The following is a 23,845-nucleotide window of genomic DNA, read 5'->3' on the forward strand; positions in this document are numbered from 1 at the left end:
AAAAGTTATATGTAAATGATCTGGGACGGTCAAAATTATTTTGAAAATGAAAAACAAACTAGGAGCAACCTCACCCTGTCATTTTAAGCCTACTATAATAATCAAGACAGTGTGATATTGGTACAAGGATATAGATCAGCGGAATAGATGAAAGGGTCCAAATGTATGGTCAACTGACATTCTACTATAATATCTAAGAAATTCAATGGAAGAAAGGACAGCATTTTCAACAAAGGGTGCTGGAACAAATGAAAAGCCAAATGAAAGAAAATAACCCCCAACCCTAATCTCAAACCATATATAAAAATTAATCCTTGGACAACCGATTTATGACAAAAGTTGCAGAGTAGTGGGAACAAAGATTTGCAATAAATACTACCAAGAAAATTGGTAAGCCACATTAAAAACAAAACAAACAAACAAAAAAACCTAGCCTTCACCCATGTCAGGGAGGTAAAATGTACCCTCTACCATTCAAGTTCTTTTGACTAGACTAATAATTAAATTAATGCAAGACAGATAAGCAGGAGAGAAAAATCAATTAAAATTTACTAACACGCATTACCTCCTGCATATGTGAGAGAGGCCCAGGAATACTAACTTGCCAAAATGGTGGAAGCCATCACCTTAAGTACCTCCTTTCAGCTAAAGACAAAAGCTGTTGGGGTGGAAAGTCAGTTCAGGGAGCTTACCAGGAAAAACACAGTGAACAGTGTTAAGATTATTATGCAGATTTAAGTCCTGCCTTTTCTTTCCATCCATAGAGATAGCAGGCCAAGTACAGTGAGGAAAGCACCTTACAAAGGGAAATATCCCTCATAAATGTAAATGTGCTTTTACAAAGGGTAACTTCTACTTGGTTTCAGAGCTTCTTTCAGGTCCGATGTTTCTTAAAATTGACAAGCCTAAAATAATCAATATCCCAAAGAGGCATATTTTGGGATAGCAACCTCTGCTCCCCTTCACTCCATCTCACTCCAACACAAAAAGCGTTTCTAGGCTCTAAATATGAAAGCTAAAACCCTGAACAGGAAATAAGAAAACATCTTCGTGTCCTTGGGGTTCATTAAGGAAAAGATTGGGAAAACAAACCAAAATAAGTCCAAGAACTTATTATATTCTTCATAAAGGTAATAAGAGTAAAAAAGTAACCCAGAGATTGAAAGAAGGTACTTGCAACACATTAAGGACAAAGGGATCCTATCCAGAAAGTTTTATAAGCAACTCCTACACCAACAAGAAAAAGCTAGACAATCCACGAGAAAATGGGCAAAGGGTCGTTTTTAAGCAGAGCCAATGAACACATGAGACTATCTCCAACCTCATCAGTAATTAGGGAAAAGCATATCAAAGCCATAAAAAATGACTGACAACACCATATATTGGTGGGAATATATAACAACTACAACACTAGTTGGAGCATACATTGGTACAACTACTTTTAAAGTCAGTGTGGCATTCTACTAGAGTTCCACATACATACATCCTATATCTAGCAGTTCTATTCTTAGCTAAATATGCCACAGAAATACATGCACATGTGCACTAAGAGAAATGTGTACAACGTGTATAGAATTTACTGAGCAGCCCCAAATAGGAACTAATCCACATATCTTCAACATTAAAATGAATAGACTGTGGTACTGTAATACGCTGAAATAGTCGGCAATGGAAATGGACTAACTCCAGCTACATGCAACAACTTGATTTTCACAAAAATAACTGAGTGCGAAAAGATCGGTACAAACAAATGCATTGTGTATATTTCCATTTTTATACAAAATTCAAAAATGGTCAAAACTAAAGCATTAAGCTAACACATTAAAAAGACAGTTATTACCAGTGGGAAAGAAGTAGTGCCGGTAATGTTCTATTTCTTGAACTGGGTGATAGGTAAGTGGGTGTTGGCTTTACAATACTTCACTGAACTATGTTTGTTTTGTTAACCTACTGTTATATATTACAATTTTAAAAGCTTAAAAATCGACAACTTATTTCTTAAATACGGCAGGCACAGATATCGCAGGTATGATTGTAAAGAAATATATGGGGGAAAGGAGAAAGCTAGCTATCTCTAGGATTAAAAACTCAAAGCAACTTTATTTGCTGACATTGCTGCCACAGGGACCACTGACTAGGAAAAGAAAAGTGACCCTATTCCTGGATTGAAATTGGAGTGACTGACAGCCAACACTTCTGGTTTGACTTCTTTCATCTTACTATTGCCCAGAGCAGTTTGTTGGGCTGTGGGACAGGCACAGAGAACCCAACAAGAACCTCTCCTGTTAGGATTGATGCAGCGTCAGAATTCCACTCAACCCAAAACTTCCTGAAGGTACACCTCCAGTCAAGTGTAGTTGGCACATGTAATGAAACATACTGCCATCTTGGAGCTAGAGTAATGACAAATATTAATCTCATATGATTTGGCATATGACAAAAAAAGAGTCAAGATACTAAGGAAATATGACAAATAAATGTGTAGGATCCTGGATTAGATCCTAGACACAGAAAAAAACATTAGTGGGAAAATGGGTGAAATTCTAATGTGGTGCATAATTTAGCTAACTGTATTATAATATTTATCTGTTGGTTTTGATCACTGTGCTACTGTTATGTAAGATGCTAGGCTAGCATCAGAAGTTGGGTGATGAGTATGCAAGAACTCTGTATTAGTTTTGTAACTTTTCTGTAAATACAATTATTTCAAAATAAAAAGGTTAAATGTTTTTAAAAGTCAGTGGGAAAATTATCCTGAACTTACTGAAAATTAGCATTTCTGTTTTCAATATCAAGTTTGGTTGTTATCAGTAAAATTCTTTCAGAAACAAAGGCAATACCAACAGACGACAATGTGATACTGCCAAGTTACTACCGTGTTTCCCCAAAAATAAGACCTAGCCGGACCATCAGCTCTAGTGAGTCTTTCAGAGCAAAAATTAATATAAGACCCATTCTTATTTTACTATAAGACCTGGTCTTATATAAGACCGGATACAATATAATGTAAAATATAATATAATATAATATAATATAATATAATATAATATAATATAATATAATATAATATAGATATAATATAATACCGGGTCTTATATAAGACCGGGTCTTATATTAATTTTTGCTCCAAAAGACACATTAGAGCTGATGGTCCGGTTAGGTCTTATTTTTGGGGAAACATGGTATTATTGTAAACAGAGAACCAGTTTTTCATTTAAAGATAATGTTAATGTGCTGCTCAATAGTTTTCCTAGGATCAATGATGCCTTTTAACTTCTTTTTTCTGTTTGGCAACACTGGGTATCAGACTAAGTTGTCAGTTAAAACAGGAAGAAATAAAACAAGCTATGATAGAATTGCGGTAGGACACAAAGCTAGTTGATGTAAAACTGAAGGTTATTTCTACCTATAGTCTTCTAGAAACCATTTAGTTGACTTTAAAAGAAAAAAGTCCTGATAAAACTAGCATATGAAGTAAAATATACACACCACGTTAGTAGAATCTACAATTCAAAATGCAAAAAAAGTTTTACAATACAGTAGGGATAAACCTGTGGGAACCAAAAGGAAGAGACTTTTAAGTTCTGTATCTAGACAGAAATGCAATTAGGTATCTTCCCAACTTGCTTAATACAATGAAAAAAGTTAAAATAAGAACATTAAGTGAACTTCAAGATATATTGGGACAGAAGAGTCTTCTTATTGTCAACGAAAGAATGTCTAAACCTATAGAGAAGTTTTATAAGAGTTTGTTTGAGCTGAATTTTTGAGGACATGTCTGGAAGCAAGATCTCAAAGGATTAAGAAAATGAGAAAGGCAGTTCTGCAGTTCCTTTTTATGCATTAGAATCAAGAAGAAAACACAGGTACATGAAATCCATTGGTGGTAGATTAAGGGAGAGGGAGGAAGCAAAGGGGAAATCTCTAGGATTGGACAAAAAGCATGAGAAACACATACTTCTTTTACACTGGTAGGTACAGGATAGTTAATAGTTAACATTTACAGCACACTGAGGTGGTATGCGGGGAACAAGATAACAATGAAGGCTTCTGTGGTCTTATGCTCTGGTGCCTGCAATTGTGCCTTAGAGGGGTCTAGGAAAGAAAATTACTAACATTTCAAAGGTATGTTATCCTAGATGCATAAGAGCAATGAACAGGGTTCACTTAGGGTGAAGACCTTAGCTAAGGAAGCTGTTAGGCCTGAGAAGTGACTACCCGCCATGACCTGCCCAGTTAGGAATCTGTGTTCAGACCATCCTGTGTGGTTCTTTTGGTCACTGAGCTTGTCAGGGCTGCCATGTGGCCCCATGAGCTTGTCCCCTTTACGTTCACAATACAAACAGAAAAGAAAAGCAGTCAACCATATTAGAGATTGATAAGAATCCCAGGAATAAATTTAACAAAGCAAACATCAAAGAGAAAATATAATTGATACCAACCACTTCAGTTTGTTGCTTTAAACAACGCTCTCTGTCTTCAGCATATTTTTTCATCTCTTTGTTTCGTAGATTCTCAGCTTCTTTTGCTTGGGTGATCAGCATCATTTTTTCATCTAACCATTTCTTTTTATCAGATTTATATTTCTGTTCAGATTCCTATATACATATATAAGAAGTACAAATAACTATCACATTTAAGTAGTCAATAAATCTATTTTTATACCATTTTCATATACTCCATTACTTTTTACCTTTTCAAAAACTTAAAAGTGATTTTCTTTAAACAATGACAATATCAGAGTTTATTTCAGATTACAAAATGAACACGGCTGGTTTGCTTTCCTAAACAGTATTTTCTTTATAAACTTTATTTTGCTATGGAATCCATTTTTTAAGATTTTCCTTCATCAGTGAGTATAAGAAGAAATAAACAAATTAAATTTCTGCAAGTTACAGAGACCCAAGTCTTCCTAAATGTCAGAAAAAAAAGACTTGGTTTCTGATGGTCATTTCTAATTGTATGGTTCCAAAAACAAAATATTCCTGGGTACACAGGATGCCAAATAAAGAATAACTTGTGCAACAGGACAAACATTCATTAGAACAGCTCGACAGAGACTACAGTGAATCAGTAATTTTCAAAGTGGCTTCCATAGATATATTCCACTGTTTTAAAAACTTCTAAAACCACTGTACTTGATGAACTATGTCAATACATTCTAGGACTACAAAGGTTATCATCTAAGATGTGTAATTGTATCAGTTGAGGACAATGCAAAACATACCAATATCCTTAATATGACATTTTCAATATAGTTAATGTATTTTTTTCATAATTAATGGAGTATTTACTTTGCTCTAGCTGCTTTTGGGTTTTCACTACAGAAAGGGTAAATTCTAGAATATATAATTAACAGTTATAAAAGAAAGTAACTAATTTTTTGTGTTTGTTCAGTATCTGATTACATACAGCCTGAATTTAAGAAAATAATTTAGATGCAGCTAACTTTTCAAAATCTTTTTCTTCTATCTCAAATCCAGTTATGAATTCAACTTTTAATGTACAAAATTTTAAGTAGTATTTGGTACATCCCATTAAAAACTAATTTTCCCCATATGCTATATTCTATACATGGTATACTCAAGTTGAACATGAAAAATAATATAAACACAAAACAGAGTATCTTCTATATAGTATGGTTTCAAATATATTCCAGTGTCCAGATATACAACTATATTCTTTTCCAATTTAATAATTACATTGAAGAAATTTACAATAATCAAAATAATTTTTCTAAGTCATCTTCTCCACAGCAGTATTTCATGAGGAAGATGTTTAAGAAGTAGAAAAATAGGTACAAAGACGCAAGACGTGGTGATTTAAGTATTAAATATATAAATTACAAAATTGCAGACTCGACCACTGTATTTTCATTGGCAATTGTAGTTTATACCTTGGGAATTTCCTCCCCATGTCATTTCAATGTATACTGAAAAATAGTAATATATTAACACTTCCTAGGAATTATTTTACCTATATCTAAATTAATTATAAAATATTTACTGAATTCTCCTCTCACAAGAAATATAGTGAGTATACAGACAGACAGACATACAAACATACATAAAATCATACCTGAAACTCATCTTGAAGCTTACTGAGCTTTTTACTAAGTATGTCTGTGTTATCCTCAAGTTCTTTACTTGACCTTTGATTACTTTTGGTTTCCAAATCTTTGCATTTTTCCTTCAATTTTTCCAATTCTGATTCGAAAATACAAAATTATTTTTAAAAACACATGGCAAAGTTATACCATTTAGAGATATATGTGGCACGGGATACAGACAAGAATCAACAGAGCCCAGAAGAAGAACACAGACCAAGACAAAACAAAGACTACACTAGGAGCTGCATTTTTAAGAGTTTTACCAAATTCTTAGAGAAAAGGATCTACAAGGACCTCTAGGGAACCCACGGAATAGTGTTCAAAGTATACAGAATAAATGCATTTCAGTATTAATTTTATAGAAAACAATGTAGTTCTCAAAAATAAAAGAAAAACTGATGGTATTCTGAAAAATGGAATCAGAATATTTATTGAGATAAACATACAAGGTGATACTAACTTCTAGTCAGAGATTAAAACTCAGTTGAAGGTTTATTCTTAAAGTCTGGGAAACACTGCCAGTTATCCAGTTATTATGAACATGTCCTTATTCCTTCTTTACTATATGTCATTTTACATAGATAAAACAATTTTTATCACATTAGAAAATGGCAAGTGACAGGACATTTCCAAAACACAACTACTTTGTCATTATAAATTATAAATACTACACTACTTTAATAGGAAAGAAATCTAGAAAAATCGGAAACTAAGAAAATGGAAGCATATGTGTTGAGATATTTAAGCAATCTTGTTTTACCTGTGGCTAGTCTTTCAGCTTCCTCCAATTTAGCTTCGAGCACTTGATCTTGTTCTATCTGAGTTTGTTCTTGTTCTTCCAGTGTCATTCGCATGTCTTTAATTATTTTATCTTTAACATTTAGATCTAAAAATGTGGGGTGGACATTTTAGATATTACTAACATCTACATCAGATATCCAATTTTTCTTGAGTTCTTCTAAAATTAAAGTACACTTTTATTAACTAGAATAGGAGTTCCATATAGACAGAAAGTTTGTCTTGCTCACTGCTATATCCTCAATGCTAGAAGGGCACTGACGTGCATGAAACACCAAATAAATAGCTGATGTACAGATGGATGCTTGGATGATTTGAAGAATGAATGAAATCATTTCAGGCAAAATTAACAAAATTTTATAATATTAAACTATTAATACTTATTAATAAGCACAAATCTTGAGATTTAGGGAAAAAATATTATTTAGCAAAGCATTTATTTTTAGTGTTAATATTCTCAAACCAAATTTTTACCTCCTAAAAACAATAAAGGTTCAATCCCAATATGACTTATGTTTTTAAATCTCAACTAATTATTTTTTATGGAAAAAAATTTTCAAACCAAACATTTATTTCTAGTGTTTTTTAAACCAGCTCTTTCTTCAAGAAATGACTGCACAACTAGCCTTCCCAAAATTGTTCCCAGCCCTTGAAAAATGACAGTAATGACTTATAAACAATTTTACTTTAATCTTGTCTGCTAGAAAGACTTATAGAGGAAAGATTACGTTGTTGCCTCCAGTGATGCCCACATAGTACAGAGTTCATTTCAGATACCTCTTACCAAAACTATTACTGATGTCAGCGGTGATAAACCTATAAATGCATATAACTCAACCTCAGGTCACTAAAAGTGACATAAAAAATGACAAAATATCAGAAGATGGCTCCCTCAAAGTGCACATAAAGCAAGTTTGAAATAAATAAAACAGTAAGAAAAAATTACGAGTAATTTTCAGTATATTGCTCCATTGCTGTAAGCTGCCAGGTGTGCTAATAAAACAGAATTCCTCCTACAATTAAAGGAGTCTTGGTATTACCATATTAGGTTGGTGCAGAAGTAATTGAGGTTTAAAAGGTTAAAAATAATTATGCAAACTGCAATTACTTTTGCACCAACCTAATATACTCTCTTCTGGGGGCAGCCGGTCACTCAGTGGTTAAAGCGCAGTGCTCATAACACTAAGATCGCTGGTTCAATTCCTATATGGACCAGTGAGCTGCGCCCTCCACAACTACATTGAAAACAAAGACTCCACAACTACATTGAAAACGACAACTTGACTTGGAGCTGAGCTGTGCCCCCCACCAACTAGCTTGAAAAGAACGACTTGACGTGGGGCTGATGGGTCCTGGAAAAACACTGTTCCCCAATAAAACATTAAAAAAAAAAAAAAAGCATGATTTGCAAACATTTATATTACAATTAATTAATTATAAATTTACTCAAAGAATCCCTTTCCTCTTCTACTAAAGAGTTTAAGTATCTAGTTATCAATTAGGAAAGTCTCAGGACACCAATAACCTCACCAATGGCTATCCAGTTATTATTTGAAAGGCAACAGCAGTAAAAGAAAAAAGAGAATTACTTTATCAGTCACTGCCTCCAATGATTTACATTTTATTTCAGGAAAGAATCCAGAAATATGCAACAAACAAACCAGAAAATAAAGCATCATAAAGACAACTATTAAGTTAGATCTCTAATCACAGCTAAATAAATGACTGTCAAATGAACAAGCAACCAAGCGCTTAACATTCAGGGCAGAGGATTACTGGGAGTTAATAATGTCCTGGGGAGGATCCAAGGAAAAAAGCCTTAAGCATAACACTTGAGAAAAGGTAGGAAGAGGAAAGAAGAAACATGATACAAGCTAGGGACAAAAAGGACACATAAATGTCACAGAAAACCCCCGACTAGAAATACTAGCATAATGATGGTTCAAATTTATTTCAGAATACCAGTACACCAGATATGTACAAAACAAGTACAAAAGTTTAAAACCATGTGATACCATGTTTCACTTATTACACTGGCAATAAGTTTAAAGTTGGTAGCAACTAATATTGGCAAAAGTGGGGAAATGGGCACTTCATATACTATTACTCTAAATATAAACTGGTACCACTTTGGGGATCAGAATAGAAATATTCATCAAAATTTCAAATATACATCATTTGCGCCAACAATTGCTAGAAATTTTCTCTATAACTATATTTATATGCGTACACAAAGACTTTGGTACAAAAATATTCATGATAATGTCTATAACAAAAAAAATAATGTCTTAAAATTTTTTCACAAAAAGAAGTCATATTACCAGAATAGATTATAACATGTTATTTTCTTAGATATGATGATATTGTGATTATGTAAGACAATGTCTTTACCTTACAAATTTCATAATAAACTATTTATGCATAAAGTATCATTGATGCATGTAAATACGTTTCAAGTTGCTCAATTTAATATATGCATGTATATATGAGAGAGAGAGATGTAAATAAAGCAAAATATTGAAAAATGACTAATAAACAGCATTCAGGTGTTCTTTATATTGACCTTCTGACTTCTTTGGAAATGTTTATTTTTTTAATTAAAATTTGCGAAAATTTAGAAAGTTGGAATCACCCCAACTTTACAAGCAACCAAAATTAGCAGGTAATATTTCCTTTATTGAACTTTGAAATTATATTTCATTTATGAGCAACACCATGTCTTTGGTCAAAGGAAGGACTCTATTCCTTGCAATAGTGTTTTCTTCTGTGCATATTATAATCAATTTTATCTCTAGCCTAATCAATTTTTTCACAGTACTTAAGGCTTTAAGAGATTTTTTTCTCACACTAAAAAAAAGAGGTCATATTAAATGACATATTAATATTAGTAAAATGGAATACTATGTAGCCTTAAAAAAAAAAAAGAGGTAAAAAGGAAAGAAAAAAGATAGATCTACGTATGGTTATATGGTATGGTTTCTTGAAATTTCCCAAATCTACAGAAACTCACTGTTTTAGTTAGTGATTTCTTCTTGGGTCTTTGTCTTGAAATCCTACATTTCCAAAGGAAATGGTGTCTTTTATTTGGATTCTTTATTATAGAAATAGGGGCAAAATGGAGCAGGGCAAGATAAGGAAATAAAATAAATTATGCTGGATAGAACAGAAAAGTTATACAATACCAGATTATAGAAAGGCAGGATGGATGGAATGTCAAGTTCGAGGGTGAATGTTTATTTTGTGGGCAATAGGAAATGATTGAAAACTTTTAATAGGAAAATGACACACAGAGTTTTAGAAAAATTTAATCTAGCTGTTTGGCTATACAAGAGAGTGAGTTTGACATAAGGCCTGGCAAAGAGATAGGATAAATATGAAGAGTCACTAAGAAAAAGTAACAGAATTTACTAGATCTGAGGGTGAGGGGAAGTGATATCACTTAAAGTAGAAACCAGGGGTGGGCAAACATTTTCTGTGAAGGGTCAGATAGTAACTATTTTACGGTCTGTCACAACTATTTACCTCTGCCACTATAATGTGACAGCAGCCACAGACAATACAAAAGAGAGTAAGTTGCAATAAAACTTTATTTACAAAATTAGGCAGTGAGCTGGATTTAGTCAAAGGGCTGCCATTTGCTAACCCCTGACCCCTGGTCCACACATTGGAAACAGTAATAGAAATAAAGATAAGAAAGTTAAGACAGTTTGGGCAGAAAGAGACATTCAGTTTCAGAATTTAGTAAGACTACAAAACTACTCAGCATAAGAAAACTATAGACCAATATCCCTCATGAATATAGATGCAAAACCTCAACAAAATACTAGAAAACTGAATCCAGCAACATATAACCAGCATTATACACCATGACCAAGTGAAATTCATCCCAGGAATGCAAATTTGGTTGAACATATGAAAATCAATCACTGCAACACACAGTATTAATAGAATAAAGAATAAAACCACATGATCATCTCAACAGATGCAGAAGAAAGCATCTGACAAAATTCAACACCCTTTCATGATAAAAATACTCAACAAACTAAGAACAGAAGGGAATTAATTTCTTCAACCTGATAAAAGGCATCTACAAAACCCCATACCTAATATTATACATAACGGTGAGAGAATGACAATTTCCCCTAATATCAGAAACAAGACAAGGAGGTCCCCTTTCACCAATTCTATTCAACATCGTTTGGAGGTTTCACCAGGAAATTAGGCAAGAATGAGAAATAAAAGGCAAACAGAATGGAAAAGGAGAAGTAAAACTATCTCTATTTGTAGACGATCCCAAGGAATCCACATACACACAAAAAGAAAACCTTATTAGAGCTCATAAACTAGTTCAGCAAAGTTGCAGGATACAAGATCAATATAATCAAACCAATTCTATTTTTATATATCAGTGATGAACAATCCAAAAATGGTATTAAAGAAGTAATTCCATTTTCAAAAGCATTACAAAAATAATATACTTTGAAATAAATTAACAAAAGATGTGCAAAACTTATACACTGAAAAGAATTATGCAAGGTCTAGCTAAATGAAACGATCTCCCACGTTCATGATTAATATTGTTAGGTTGGCAATTTCCCCAAATAGGTCCTCAGATTAACACAATCCCCATCAAAATTCCAGCTGGCTCATTTGCAGAAACTGACAAGTTGATCCAAAAATTCATGTTGAAATGCAAGGAACCCAAAATAGTCAAAACAATCTGGCAAAAGAAAAACAAAAGTGGGAGAATTCCCACATCGCATTTCAAACTTATATAAAGCCACAGTAACAATACAGTGTGTCACCAGCATAAGGACAGACATACAGATCAATGAAACAAAATGAGAGTTCAGAAATAAACCCTTGCATTCATGGTCAACTGATTTTCTACAAAGGTACAAAGATAATGCAACGGAGGAACGAATAGTCTTTTCAATAAATGGTGCTGGGACAACTGGTTTGCCATATGCTTTAAAGAATTAAGGTAGACACCTACCTCCCACAATATACAAAGTTATACTCAAATGGATTAACTCAAAATGGATCAAAGACCTAAATATAAGAGCTGAAACTATAAGACTCTTAGAATAAACTCTACAGGTCTTCAGAATAGGCAACAGTTTCTTAAACATGACACCTAAAGCACAAGCAATCAAAACAAAATAGGTAAATTGGACTGCATCAAAATTAAAAATTTTAACACATCAAAGGACACTATCAAAGAATAGGAGAAAACATGTACAAATCATTTATCTGATAAGGGTCTAGTATCCACAATATATAAAGAACCTTTATAACTCCATAATAAAAAGACAAATAACCCTGTTTTCAAATGGGCAAAGGACTTAACAGACATTTCTCCAAAGATATACAAATGGCCAAGAGCTGAAGACTAGACTCTCTATATCATTAGTCATTAGGGAAATCCAAATCAATACCACAATTACATACTACTTTGTACTCACCAGAATGTTAGGTTAAATAGAGTTCCCCAAAAATTCCTGTCCACACACTATGAATACGACCTTATTTGGAAAGAGGGTTTCTGCAGATGTAATCAAGTTAAGCATAAAGTCCTACTGGATGAGGGTGGGGCCTAAGTCCAACATGACTGGTGTCCTTATAAGAAGAGAGACATTTAGACAGACACACATAAGGAAAAGATACCGATACAGACACAGCCAGAGGAAAGATGGCCATGTTACAAAAGAGGCAGACAGGAGTTATGCTGATACAAACCAAGGAATACAAAGGACTGCTGTCAACCACTAGAAGCTAGAAAAGACGAGTAAAAATTCTTCCCTAGAACCTTCAAAAGGAGGATATCAATATCTTTATTTTGGATTTCCGTCTCTCTGGACTGTGAGAGAATAAATTTCTAGCCAGTTTGTGGTACTTTGTTACACCAGTCCTAGGAAACTAATAAAGATAGCTATAACTTTAAAACTGAAAAAATAACAAGTGTTGGTAACAATGTGGAGAAAGTGGAGCCCTCATCAAATGCTGGTAGGAATAGCCACTGTAGAAAAATTGGACAGTTCCTCAAAAAGTGAAACACAATCGAGTTACCATATGACCCAGTAGTAGTTCCATTACTAGACAGATAATGCCAAGAGCATTGAAAACATATATTCACCAAAAAACCTGTACACAAATATTCATTAAAGTAAAAAATTGGACAATCCAAATATCCATCAAGTGATATATAAAACGTGGTCTATCCATACAGCAAAATATTAATTGGTCATGAAAAACAATGAAGTGCTGACACATGCTACAATATGGATGACATTTAAAAACATGCCAAGTCAAAGAAGTTAGAAAAAAAAAAGGGCATATATTGTATGAATTCACTTGCATGAAATGTCTACAATAGGCAAATCCATAGAGACAGAAAGTAGACTGGTGGTTGACAGAGACTGAGTAATGGGTATAGAGCTTCTTTTTGGGGTAATGAAAATGTTCTGGAATTAGACAGTAGGAATGATTGTACAACCTTGTGAATATACTAAAATCCACCAAAATGTATACTTCTAAAGGGTAAATTATATACTACATATTATTATATCTCAATTTTTTTGAAAAAAAATTTACTAAGATAGCTAAGTGAATGGCATTCAGTATTTAAACAGAAATGTAGAAGCCCGGGAAAGTTTCAAGAAATGAAAATGCAATTTTTTGTTAAGGGGTAAGTGACAGGAAAGAGCGGAATCAGCATAGTTTTATGAACATAAATATGTATATACCATCTACAAAGTTATTTTTATAACATTTCAAATAACAAATAAATACAATTTAAGTTTAGAAAGCATAATTCAGCACATACAACTTGAACCTAAAGTATTAAATCGTTCTTTAAAACTTTATAAAACTCATTTTTAAATTTTAAAGATATTTTACTTGAGGTATATTCTTTACATGATTTTCTCTAAAAATCTATTCCATTTATTGTGACCTATGCAACTTTGGCTGTCTCTATTTTTCACAAAATACTGGTCATTACCTACCTTTAACTGAATATTTCTTAATGTTTTATTTTTCCAAGAATAAACTTTACATTGATAAATTACTCATCAGAATTAATGCTTTTCTCTTTTGACAAAGTTACAGCGTATGTTACCTTAGAATTTTCAAAGGAAAATGCTAAACCAATTGTATTATAGCTAAATATTTTGCCAGTCATTTTAGTACTAGAAGTAGAGGTTTGTTCCTGACCTTTGCATACTTTCTCATATTGCTGTATAGCTTCTTCCACTTTCTGATTACTTAACTGCTCCTATAAAATGAAAGAACATGAATTAAGTGCAAATGTAACAAACACAATATTTAATAGTGGGACTTGAAAACAGGGTTCGATATTAGGTTTGAAATCCGTCTCCCACAGGCTGACTACTAGTCTCAAGCTTCCAAGTTTCTTTCACCTTGGAGACAAGGGCAGGGTGAAAGCGTAGTAAGAAAATAATAATAATAATAACTATACCTTTAACCTACCTCAAAGTTACTGCCCAGTTGTTTTCCTTAACATTTTAAGCTACTGTGTTCTCTTACATACCACAAAAAGCAAAAACAGGGAAATGTAGGTTTCTATGTATTTAACAGAAGAGGAACAAGACAAATCATTTATAAAGTTCCCTATCAGTACATTCAAAATGCAGAAAATTACGGCCCTCCACCCCTCTAGGTATAAAGTAATGGAAGGTTTGAAAAGTAATCAGAGCCCTAAGAGGCAAGATTAAATTATGGGTACTGGAAACTCTCCAATTCTAGTTTTACCTGTCAGGCAATCCAACCTGTCCTTATCTATTATAACTTCAGCACTATCTCCTCATTTTGTAAATCTTAGAATCATTACAGAACCTGGAAATCGCTGAGTCCTATTATGAAAGTACAGACTGCTTTATTAGGATTATATTCAGTTAAAAATTTAAATGACAAATTTACACCTGAATATTCATTAGTTTGCTTCACTGAAAAGCAACATGCAAAGAAAACAACTTTTTTTTATTGTTGCATCCAATTAATTGGTGTCAAGTAAAATATAACCATTTGTAAAGGGATTTTGCTTAAGTGTCCTTTCAAAAAATATTTTTTACAAGACCTGAGCTTTATTTTCTTTTTACTTTTTGTTTTGAAATAATTTTAGATTTATAAAAGAGTTGTAAAGATAGCAGATTTCCTATATAACTAACCTCCAGTTAGCTTCCCCTAATGTTACCATGGTATATTTATTTAAAAACCAAAACATTGGACAGAAAAATAAGCAGTTGAGTCTCGAAACTGCTATTTAGAACATGCAAACAATCATTTTTGTATGGAAAAAAAATTCGCATCTGTATTATTAAAACTATTAACACTACAGACTTTAACTGGATTTCACTAGTTTCTCCACTGATGTCCTTTTTCAGTTCTAGGATCCCATACGGAATACACAACACTGCATTTAGTCATCACATCTCCTTACTCTCCAATCTGTGATAGTTCCTCAGTAACTTTTCTTTAATGACCTTGACACTTTGTGAATCGTGTGTTTTGTAGGACATCCTCAGTTTGGGTTTGTATGATGTTTTCTCACGATCAGACGAAGGTAATGGATTTGGGGGAGGAACACCGCAGAAAAGATGTGCCCTTCCTGTCACATCAATCAGGAAATACATGTTACCAATATGACTTACCACTGGTGACGCTATCCTTGAACACTTGGTTAAGGTAGTGTCTGCCAGGTTTCTCCATGTAAAGTTATTGTTTTTTCCTTTCCACGCTCTCTTTACTAAAAGCAAATCACTATGGCCTTAACTTTAAAAACAAAACTGTTACCTTGAGTTGCTGAATAGTTCGCTGTTTCATATCTATTTCCTGAGAACACTGGTTTTTCTTTTTCTCCAGTTCATTAAATTTAATCCTCAGTAATTTCTCCTCATCACGCATTACAGACACCTACAAAGTAATGTTTATAAAACAAATTAAGTATTTTTTAAAAAATACTGTTTGCATTTTGTTGTTTAAAATTCATGGCTACTGGTTCAAAAATTCATGTCCTTAAAATCCCATTAGAAAAATTACATATTCTAACATACTACATGATACAGCTTCAAATTATCAGAATACATACAAAGAAACCATTTTCTTTATATGTATTTTAAGACTATAAAACTGTAAATGCTCTCAAAAAAGAATCAACATAGCACCTTGCAATGCAACAGCAAAATCATCATGGAAAAATCAACAGAGACATTCTAGGGGAAAAATACTGGCTCACATCTCCAAGGTTTATTGAGTAGTGTGATCCAGTAATACACGAAACAAGAAATACATTAAAAACTCATAATGGCACGTACAGGATGAAAATGGAACAATTATGTGATCAAAAGGTACCCATGCAAGAGAAGTTCAACTGATTTTTGGTGTTACTGGTTCCTAATTCTATAAAACTGTTAAAGAAATCAAAAACACTATGAACTAGCATGAAAACCTTCAAGCAAAAAGTCAAAGAGAGGAAACAAAGGTAATCTATGTACATCTTTAAGCCAATTTCCATCATGCCAATCCTAGCAATCTCAAATATTGAAGGTAATTAATTTTAAAAAGCTCCCCCCCATCATAAAAAGCACAGAGATGCCATAATAATGGCTTTTTTGTGGTTTGACTTCGAGGGATTTTTCACATTCCTATTTAGGATTTGTATATGTTCCAAATATACTACAATAAATACATAATTTTTTATAATCATATATCAATATTTGCTTTTATCTGATTATTTTGTTTAAAAATATGGGACGTCCAGTAATAAACACAATTCTCATTGATTTAATAGATATAAACTGTCAGCCAATAATAAATAGAGACTGCGTTGCCTCAAGATACACATAGGACTTCCTCCGCTTCCATCCTGGCTTTACCGCTTACTAGCTAAGTGAACTTGGACAATGAGTTTTCCTTATCTATACAATGGAAGTTCAAAACAGTGTCTATCCCTAATATTTGAGAATTAAATGAAATGATATATGCAGACGTAGAATAAGAATTAATAATTACCATTAGCAGCAGTATTGGCACTACACCTTGTTTATTTTGGACAATAGGAAACATTCTTAATACCCATCATTAGAGTACCATTACACAGGCATCTATACAGTAAAACATTACTTAAAAAAGAGACACCTCTATAAATAGTGGTAAGAAAAAAAAATCTTAAAAACAGAATAAATTGAAAAGCAATATTTATATATAGTTGATGATCCCATTTACAAAAGTGAAAACATACCAGTACATATAATAATTATTTATATATTATGTCAAATACATACAAAAAGATCCAGAAGAACACATGGATTGTCATATGTAAAAAGAAGAGAGAAATAAGACTGGGGAGAGGGATTTCACGCGTATCTTCATTTCTTAAAAAATATTTACTAATAATATATTACAATAAAAAGTTTTAATTGGAAAAAGCAGCTGTTTTTTAAGATCTGAGTAACGAGTTCCATGTAAACACAAGTCATTACACCATGCTTGATAACGCTTCCTGATAATCACGTGCTCAGAAATACTATCTTAAGCCAGGAGGTTACCTGCTTAGGAAGCAAAAAATCGAAGTGGTCAGAGTGACAAATAAGTGCTTTTCCAAATTACGCCACACAGCTTTGAATTTGCTCATTTGACTAAAAATTCTCCTACTGCCCAGTTACAGTTTAGGTCACCTTCACTGCCTTACATTTCTAATCTAATCTACCTTCGAAATATTGGTCACATGGCCTGGAAACTTTCTGTGTACAATTTTTAAAAACACAAGAGTTTGTGTATTACTCGTGATGGTGTCGTTTGCCTTTTTCTTGCACTGCCTAAAAACTTTATTACATTTCCCTTAGTATGAATGCATACATATTCATTATAAGAAATTAATACATGCAAAGAACAGAGCTTTAAAAAAAATTACCTATAATGCCATTACCTAAGATAATCAAAACACATAATTATAATTTTGATATAGTTTCTTGCAGTCTATATTATACAAATTGTTCAGTTTTAATCCTACTATGTAGATAAAAATAAGTGCAGTTTCTATTACTTAACATTATAACACAAGCATTTCCCCATGTTATCATAAAAACTTAGTATTTAATTACTGTACTTAAATCAGAAGCCTGCTAAATATATTGACGATGAATCTGGGAACTTAACCACTAAATATCTCTACACGTCATTATAAATAAAGCACTAGAACTTAGGCCAAAACTTCCAGGATTCAAAGTGCTTAAAAGGCTAGGAGGGGGGGAAAAAAAGAACCTCTGCTTACAGTAATGCAGAAGTTACTAGGTCCTCTTCTTACCTACTAAAGGCCCAATAGTCATGAAAATGAGTATTTATTTAATCAGAAAGTCCGTATCAATTATGTTTTCATTCACTTTTAATTTATATTAATATTATATTATTGTGGGAGTTCTCTTAATGTTCAATGAAAAATTGTTCCAGAACTTTAATTCCTAGCAGTTTAGAAGAAACTAATCCTCTGTTGAAAACAGCATAAAATGATAAATTTAAAAAAAACTGTTCAAATCTTTTTAAATACACTGAGGAGCTAGCAAAAAAAGCAAGATATACTGAGCTAACAAAAACCTAAGGTGAAAAAAGAATCAGAGAAATAAGTGGAACTGATGCTGTCTGATGCTGGCTTTTGTTTTGAGTATATTTGCAGAATGAGGTGGTCTGATTTTCAAAAGAATGGTAAAAAAAAATAATGCTATTAAAATAAAGAACTTCAACCATTGAATGACAACAGGCGAACTAGAAGATATTTGCACCATATTTAACTGACAAAGAATTAGAATCAAGAATAAAGAAATCCTACACACTGATAGAAAAAATAAAAGGACAGCACGTTTAAAAAAAATAGGAACACGTGGATTTCACACAGTGAAAACTAGAATAGACAAATAGCCAGTAAAAACATAATTGATGCTGCACTTCATTTATAATCACAGGAATGCAATTTCAAACCACAATGAGATACCCCTTCACATCTTTTAACACAGCAATTCTACCCCTTGGAATATAAAGGGGTATATTTATATACCTTGCAAAAGTGTACCACTGTAATGTATAAGACAGAAACACTGTTCCTAAGGGCAAAGGGAAGGAAACAATCTAAATGTTCAACAGGATAATGGATAAATTGTAGTTAAGTCATACAATAGAGTATCATACAGCAGTGAAAGTGATTAATTACAACTATACATAAATGAATCTAAGGAATATTGTGAAAAATAAGTCTCAGAAAAATACAATATACTGTTTAGAGATTTTAAAAATATAGAATTATATTTTTAATAGTTAAGAAATAGAACATAAAACATTCAGTATAGTTAACTTCTTTAGGGGTAGGAAACAGAATAGTAATGGGACCCACAAGCATTTGTTTTATCAATTTCTTTAGACCATACATATTTAAGTATTCTTTTGTAACTACCTCAAAGTAAAGAAATAACAATTCTTTAAAACTGTTTCCGCTTTTAAAAAAGAAATCTAAGTACAACACAAAAAAATCAGTCATAAGTGAAAATTAATAAATTTAAATTTATAAAAATCAAAATTTGCTCCTAGACAAAAAGTAACCATAATCAAAATCAAGAAAAATGGCAAGGAGGTGCGGGTATACGCAATTCATATCCTTAAAATGCTATTATTTCCTGAATATGTAATAAGCAATAATAGAAGCAACAACTCAAATTAAGAAGGCAAAGGATATAGAGTTCACAGAAAAAATATATGTACAAACGGCTTTTAAACAAAAAGATGCTCACTCATAATTAGAGAAATTAAAATTAAAATTAGAGTGAGATACACTATTTACCTGTCAAATTAGCAAGTATCAAAAAAGTATGATAAAATACTACTTTGTGGATAAGAGTATAGAGAAAAACATACTCTCATTCTCTCTCATACATTACTTCTGGTGTGTAAATTGGCATATTCTATAAAAAGCATAATAAATATAAAAATTACAAATGTCCAAACCAGTGACCCATAAATTCCACTTTTAGGAATTATACCACAGAAAGACTTGCAAATGTTCAGAATGACATTGCTGCATAATTTGAATCAGCAGAAGAGTAGAAACTATCTGAATTGTTCAACAATAGTGGACCAATTAATCAATAAATACATTTTGTAGTCACAAAAAGTTTCTTTGGAGACTTTTTACATCCTGACATGAAATGACAGTCAAAAGATACTATAAGGTGATAAAAACAAGGTGTACAACAGCACATATAGGCTGCTTTCATTTTTATAAGAAGAGAAAGAAAGGATAGAATGTAGGAGAAAAGTAATTGGCAACATTTAATACCTTGGAGAGAAACTTGAGGCTGAAAGGTGTGGAAGGGAGTTATTTTTCCTCACTGTATTTTACTTTTGTATATTTTGAATTTGGAATCACGTGATTGTAGTTCCTATTTTTAAATTAACATATAATAAAAACTTGTTACACCTGCACTGCATACTCTCCTATATACTATCTGCAAACATAAGTGTGCTTTTTACATTTTGGGGCAACTTGAATTTTAGCAGCTCTTAAAATAAACCCAAAAGATTATAATCCTACATGAGGCACATATTTATTTTTACTATTCTTTTTTTTTTTTAATTAAATTTATCAGAGTGACATCAGTTAATAAAATTATACAGGTTTCAAGAGTACATTTCTATAATACATCATCTATATATTGCATTGTGTGTTCACCACCCAGCTAGGCACATATTTTTTAATGTTGGACATTCTTCAGTTTAATTAAACTAAATTTTCTTTTGTGAAATAACTGCTCTCATCATTTTAAGAAAAATTATGGAGTTGATAAATGTTTTGTTCAATCCTAAAATTAGTGTCTAAACTTGATATATAGGGAAAACCATCTGTATCATTTTAAATTGGACACACAATTTTTCAAATAGCCTACCTCCTTCTGTACTTGTTCAATCTGTTTTTTGGCATCGGCCAGTTTTTCTTTCAGCTCAGCATTATCTTCTTCCTTCCTCTGAAGATCTGCTTTCAGATTCTGAGTAAGAGCAGAGCTTGCAGAAAGCTCCTCTTTCAACCTAAAAAACACAAACCACTTTTTTACACAAACTACTACTAACCACTAATACATGTGAGCTAGGAGCAATCTACAAAATCACATCTTTTCACAAATGTGGAATGTCCATACCATGAGTGAGTACTTCAGAGAAGATTTCAGATTTTATAAGATCTTTGCATAGAACTTTTGGTTCCAAAGATTTATATAAACAAAGTTCACTCATCATACATGCTATACTTGACCAGGTTAAGTTATGCCCACCTAAATTATTTAAAAGTCACATAAGAAAATCAGTAAAATGGATGCTTTGCATATTTTAAATATTTTAACATTAGCTTACTTTTCTGTTTGTCGCCAGTTCGTTTCTTTTTCTTCTTCCTTTAATTGAAGAGAATGTTTTGCATCTTGTAAATTATTTGTTAATTGTGTGATTTCTTCTTTCAACTTGACTTCCCTTTCATTTAAATCTTTGATGTTTTTGATACAATCCTGAAGATTTGTTTGCAATTCCTTCAGATTTTTTTCCTGCTCTAAGATGACAGATTCCTTTTCCAAAATTTCTTGTTCTAACTTGGCTGAACGACTACATTCATCTTTCTGAGTTTCTAAGAGTGCTTCAAGTTCCGTTATTCTCACTTTATAGCCAGTAACAGCTTGTGTAAGCTCTGAGAGTGCTCGCTTTCCTTCAACTACATGCTGTACTTGAACATCAAGATGAACGTTTTTTTCTTGCAGTTCTTTTGTCAGCTGCTGAATAAGACTTTCTTTTCCTTTTAATAGGTCATCATGATTTTTATTCTTTCTTGCCTCTGTTTTTAATCTCTTGTTTTCATCCTCATAGCCTTTTACTTCTGCTTGCAAGTTTTCAATTTGTTGTTCGAGTTCCTGGATATGATGACTTTTTTTGGAGGAGGCCTTTACAATTTCCTTACATTCTTCCCAAAGGGCTTCAACACTACGGTGGAAAGAACTTTCCCTACTGAGTTCTTGATATTCTTTAACCTGCTTACTTACCAAATCATCATTATCCAAAAGGTGTAACTGTGTATTTGACAAATTATCCTCTTGAGAACCACTTGACAGATCCTGGAGATTGAGTACATCTATGTTTGAAATCTGAGAAACCGAATCAAGTGTTCGTAGTTCATCTATTTTTGCTTGCATTAATTGTATTTGTGAAATATTATTTGTGATGTTTCTTCTAGTGGTTTCTATCTCCTTTGACAATTTCATGATCTTTTCTTCCTGTTTGTGATTTATACCTCTCTGCACATGTAATTCAGACATTGCGTTGTCATAATTTGACTGAATTTGTTGGACCTCTGTACTTAAAGAAAAGCTCTTTTTCTCAGAAAAAGCAAGTTCCTGCTGCAAACTAACAATCTGTTTATTTAATTCTACTTTTTCTTCCTTCTCATTTCTAAGTTCATTCTCAACAATAAGTAATCGTGTCCTCAGCTCTTCATTATCTTTATCTTCTGGTAAAACTCTAATGTTTTCCTCATCTTCTGAAATGCTCTGTTGCATTTCTTCACTTTTCTTTTGGTTTTCTGTGATAGTTGGACTAACATATGTAGGTCCTTTAAAAAGAGAAAAATTGTTATTAATCTGGCAAATTTTAATAAAACCAAAAAGTTACCAGAGAAGCCATTATTCAAACATATGAAAGCAAACTTTTAATGAAAAATATAAGTAAGCTACTGAGTGAAAAACAAATAACAGTTGCAAAACATACACGGTATAAGCCCATCTATGTAAAAATTACAGTTCTGTAAGTTTTAGTGCAGAGTTAGCAAAGGAAGTACACCAAAATGACCGTAGCTACCTCTGAGCTGGTTTACCAGTTATTTATACTTTTTTAATAACTTTCTGTATCATTAAATTTTCTACCACAAATCTTCATTATCATTATAATATGGGAGAGGGAAAGAGATCACATAATGAGACACCCCAAGGCAGACATCTGACATCCTAAAGAACAGTTTTAAAGTACAATTACACAACAGATCTAAATTATTGATTTCAAAACTGAGTATCTTAAATGCAAAAATCCTCAACAGGTATCAGCAAACCAAATTGAACAGTACATTAAAAGACACTACACCAAGATGAAGTGGGATTTATACCAGGAATGTAAACATGCTTCAACATATTCAAGTCAATAAATGTGATACAAAATGTGATATGGCACATTAACAAACTGAAGGATAAAAATCACATCATCACCTCAATAGACACAGAAAAAGCATTTAACAAAATTCAACATCCTTCGTGATAAAACCTCTCAAAAAACTGTGCAGAGAAAGAGGAAATGTAACTCAACAGAATAAAGGACAAGAACACAGTTAACAGCATACTAAACAGAGAAAAGATGAAAGCTTTTCCTCTAAGATCAGGAACAAGGCAAGAATGCCCACTCTCAACACTTCTACTCAACAAAGTACTGGAAGTCCGAGCCAGAACAGTTAGGTAAGAAAAACAAGTCATCCAAATTGAAAAGAAAGAAAATTGTCCATTTGCCGACAACATGAACTTATATACAGAAAATCCCAAAGACCCCACAAAAAAAAAAAATGGTAAAACTCATAAAAGAATTCAGTTAAACAAAAAAAAAAAGAATTCAGTAAAGTTTCAAGATATCAAATCAATATATAAAAACCTGCTGCATTTCTATATATTAACAAACTGTTGGAAAGAGAAATTAAGAAAACAATCCCATCAAAAAGAATAAAACAGGAATAAACTTAACCAAGGAGGTGAAAGATCTGTACATTGAAAACAATAAAACACTGGTGAAAGAAATTGAAAAGGACACAAATAAATGGATATTCCATGTTCATGGATTGGAAGAATTAATATTGTTAAAATA

General features: G+C 32.5%; 1 protein-coding gene across 7 annotated transcripts in view; it reads right to left on the reverse strand.

Moving 5' to 3' along the window:
• KIF20B (kinesin family member 20B) overlaps nucleotides 1-23,845 on the reverse strand; it is a 63,776-nt gene that overhangs the window by 13,202 nt on the left and 26,729 nt on the right. For all 7 annotated transcript variants that reach the window (XM_088791964.1, XM_088791962.1, XM_074339400.2 and 4 more), the window contains 7 exons: nucleotides 21,317-22,556; nucleotides 20,857-20,995; nucleotides 15,722-15,841; nucleotides 14,123-14,183; nucleotides 6,870-6,995; nucleotides 6,079-6,206; nucleotides 4,443-4,598 (listed from right to left, as the gene is read on the reverse strand). In XM_088791964.1, coding sequence (XP_088648090.1) covers nucleotides 4,443-4,598; nucleotides 6,079-6,206; nucleotides 6,870-6,995; nucleotides 14,123-14,183; nucleotides 15,722-15,841; nucleotides 20,857-20,995; nucleotides 21,317-22,556 — 1,970 coding nt within the window. The remainder of the gene's footprint in view (nucleotides 1-4,442; nucleotides 4,599-6,078; nucleotides 6,207-6,869; nucleotides 6,996-14,122; nucleotides 14,184-15,721; nucleotides 15,842-20,856; nucleotides 20,996-21,316; nucleotides 22,557-23,845) is intronic.

The sequence above is a fragment of the Rhinolophus sinicus genome, chromosome 15, assembly GCF_057876585.1.
Source record: "Rhinolophus sinicus isolate RSI-liver-muscle chromosome 15, RSI-T2T, whole genome shotgun sequence".
NCBI lineage: Eukaryota > Metazoa > Chordata > Mammalia > Chiroptera > Rhinolophidae > Rhinolophus > Rhinolophus sinicus.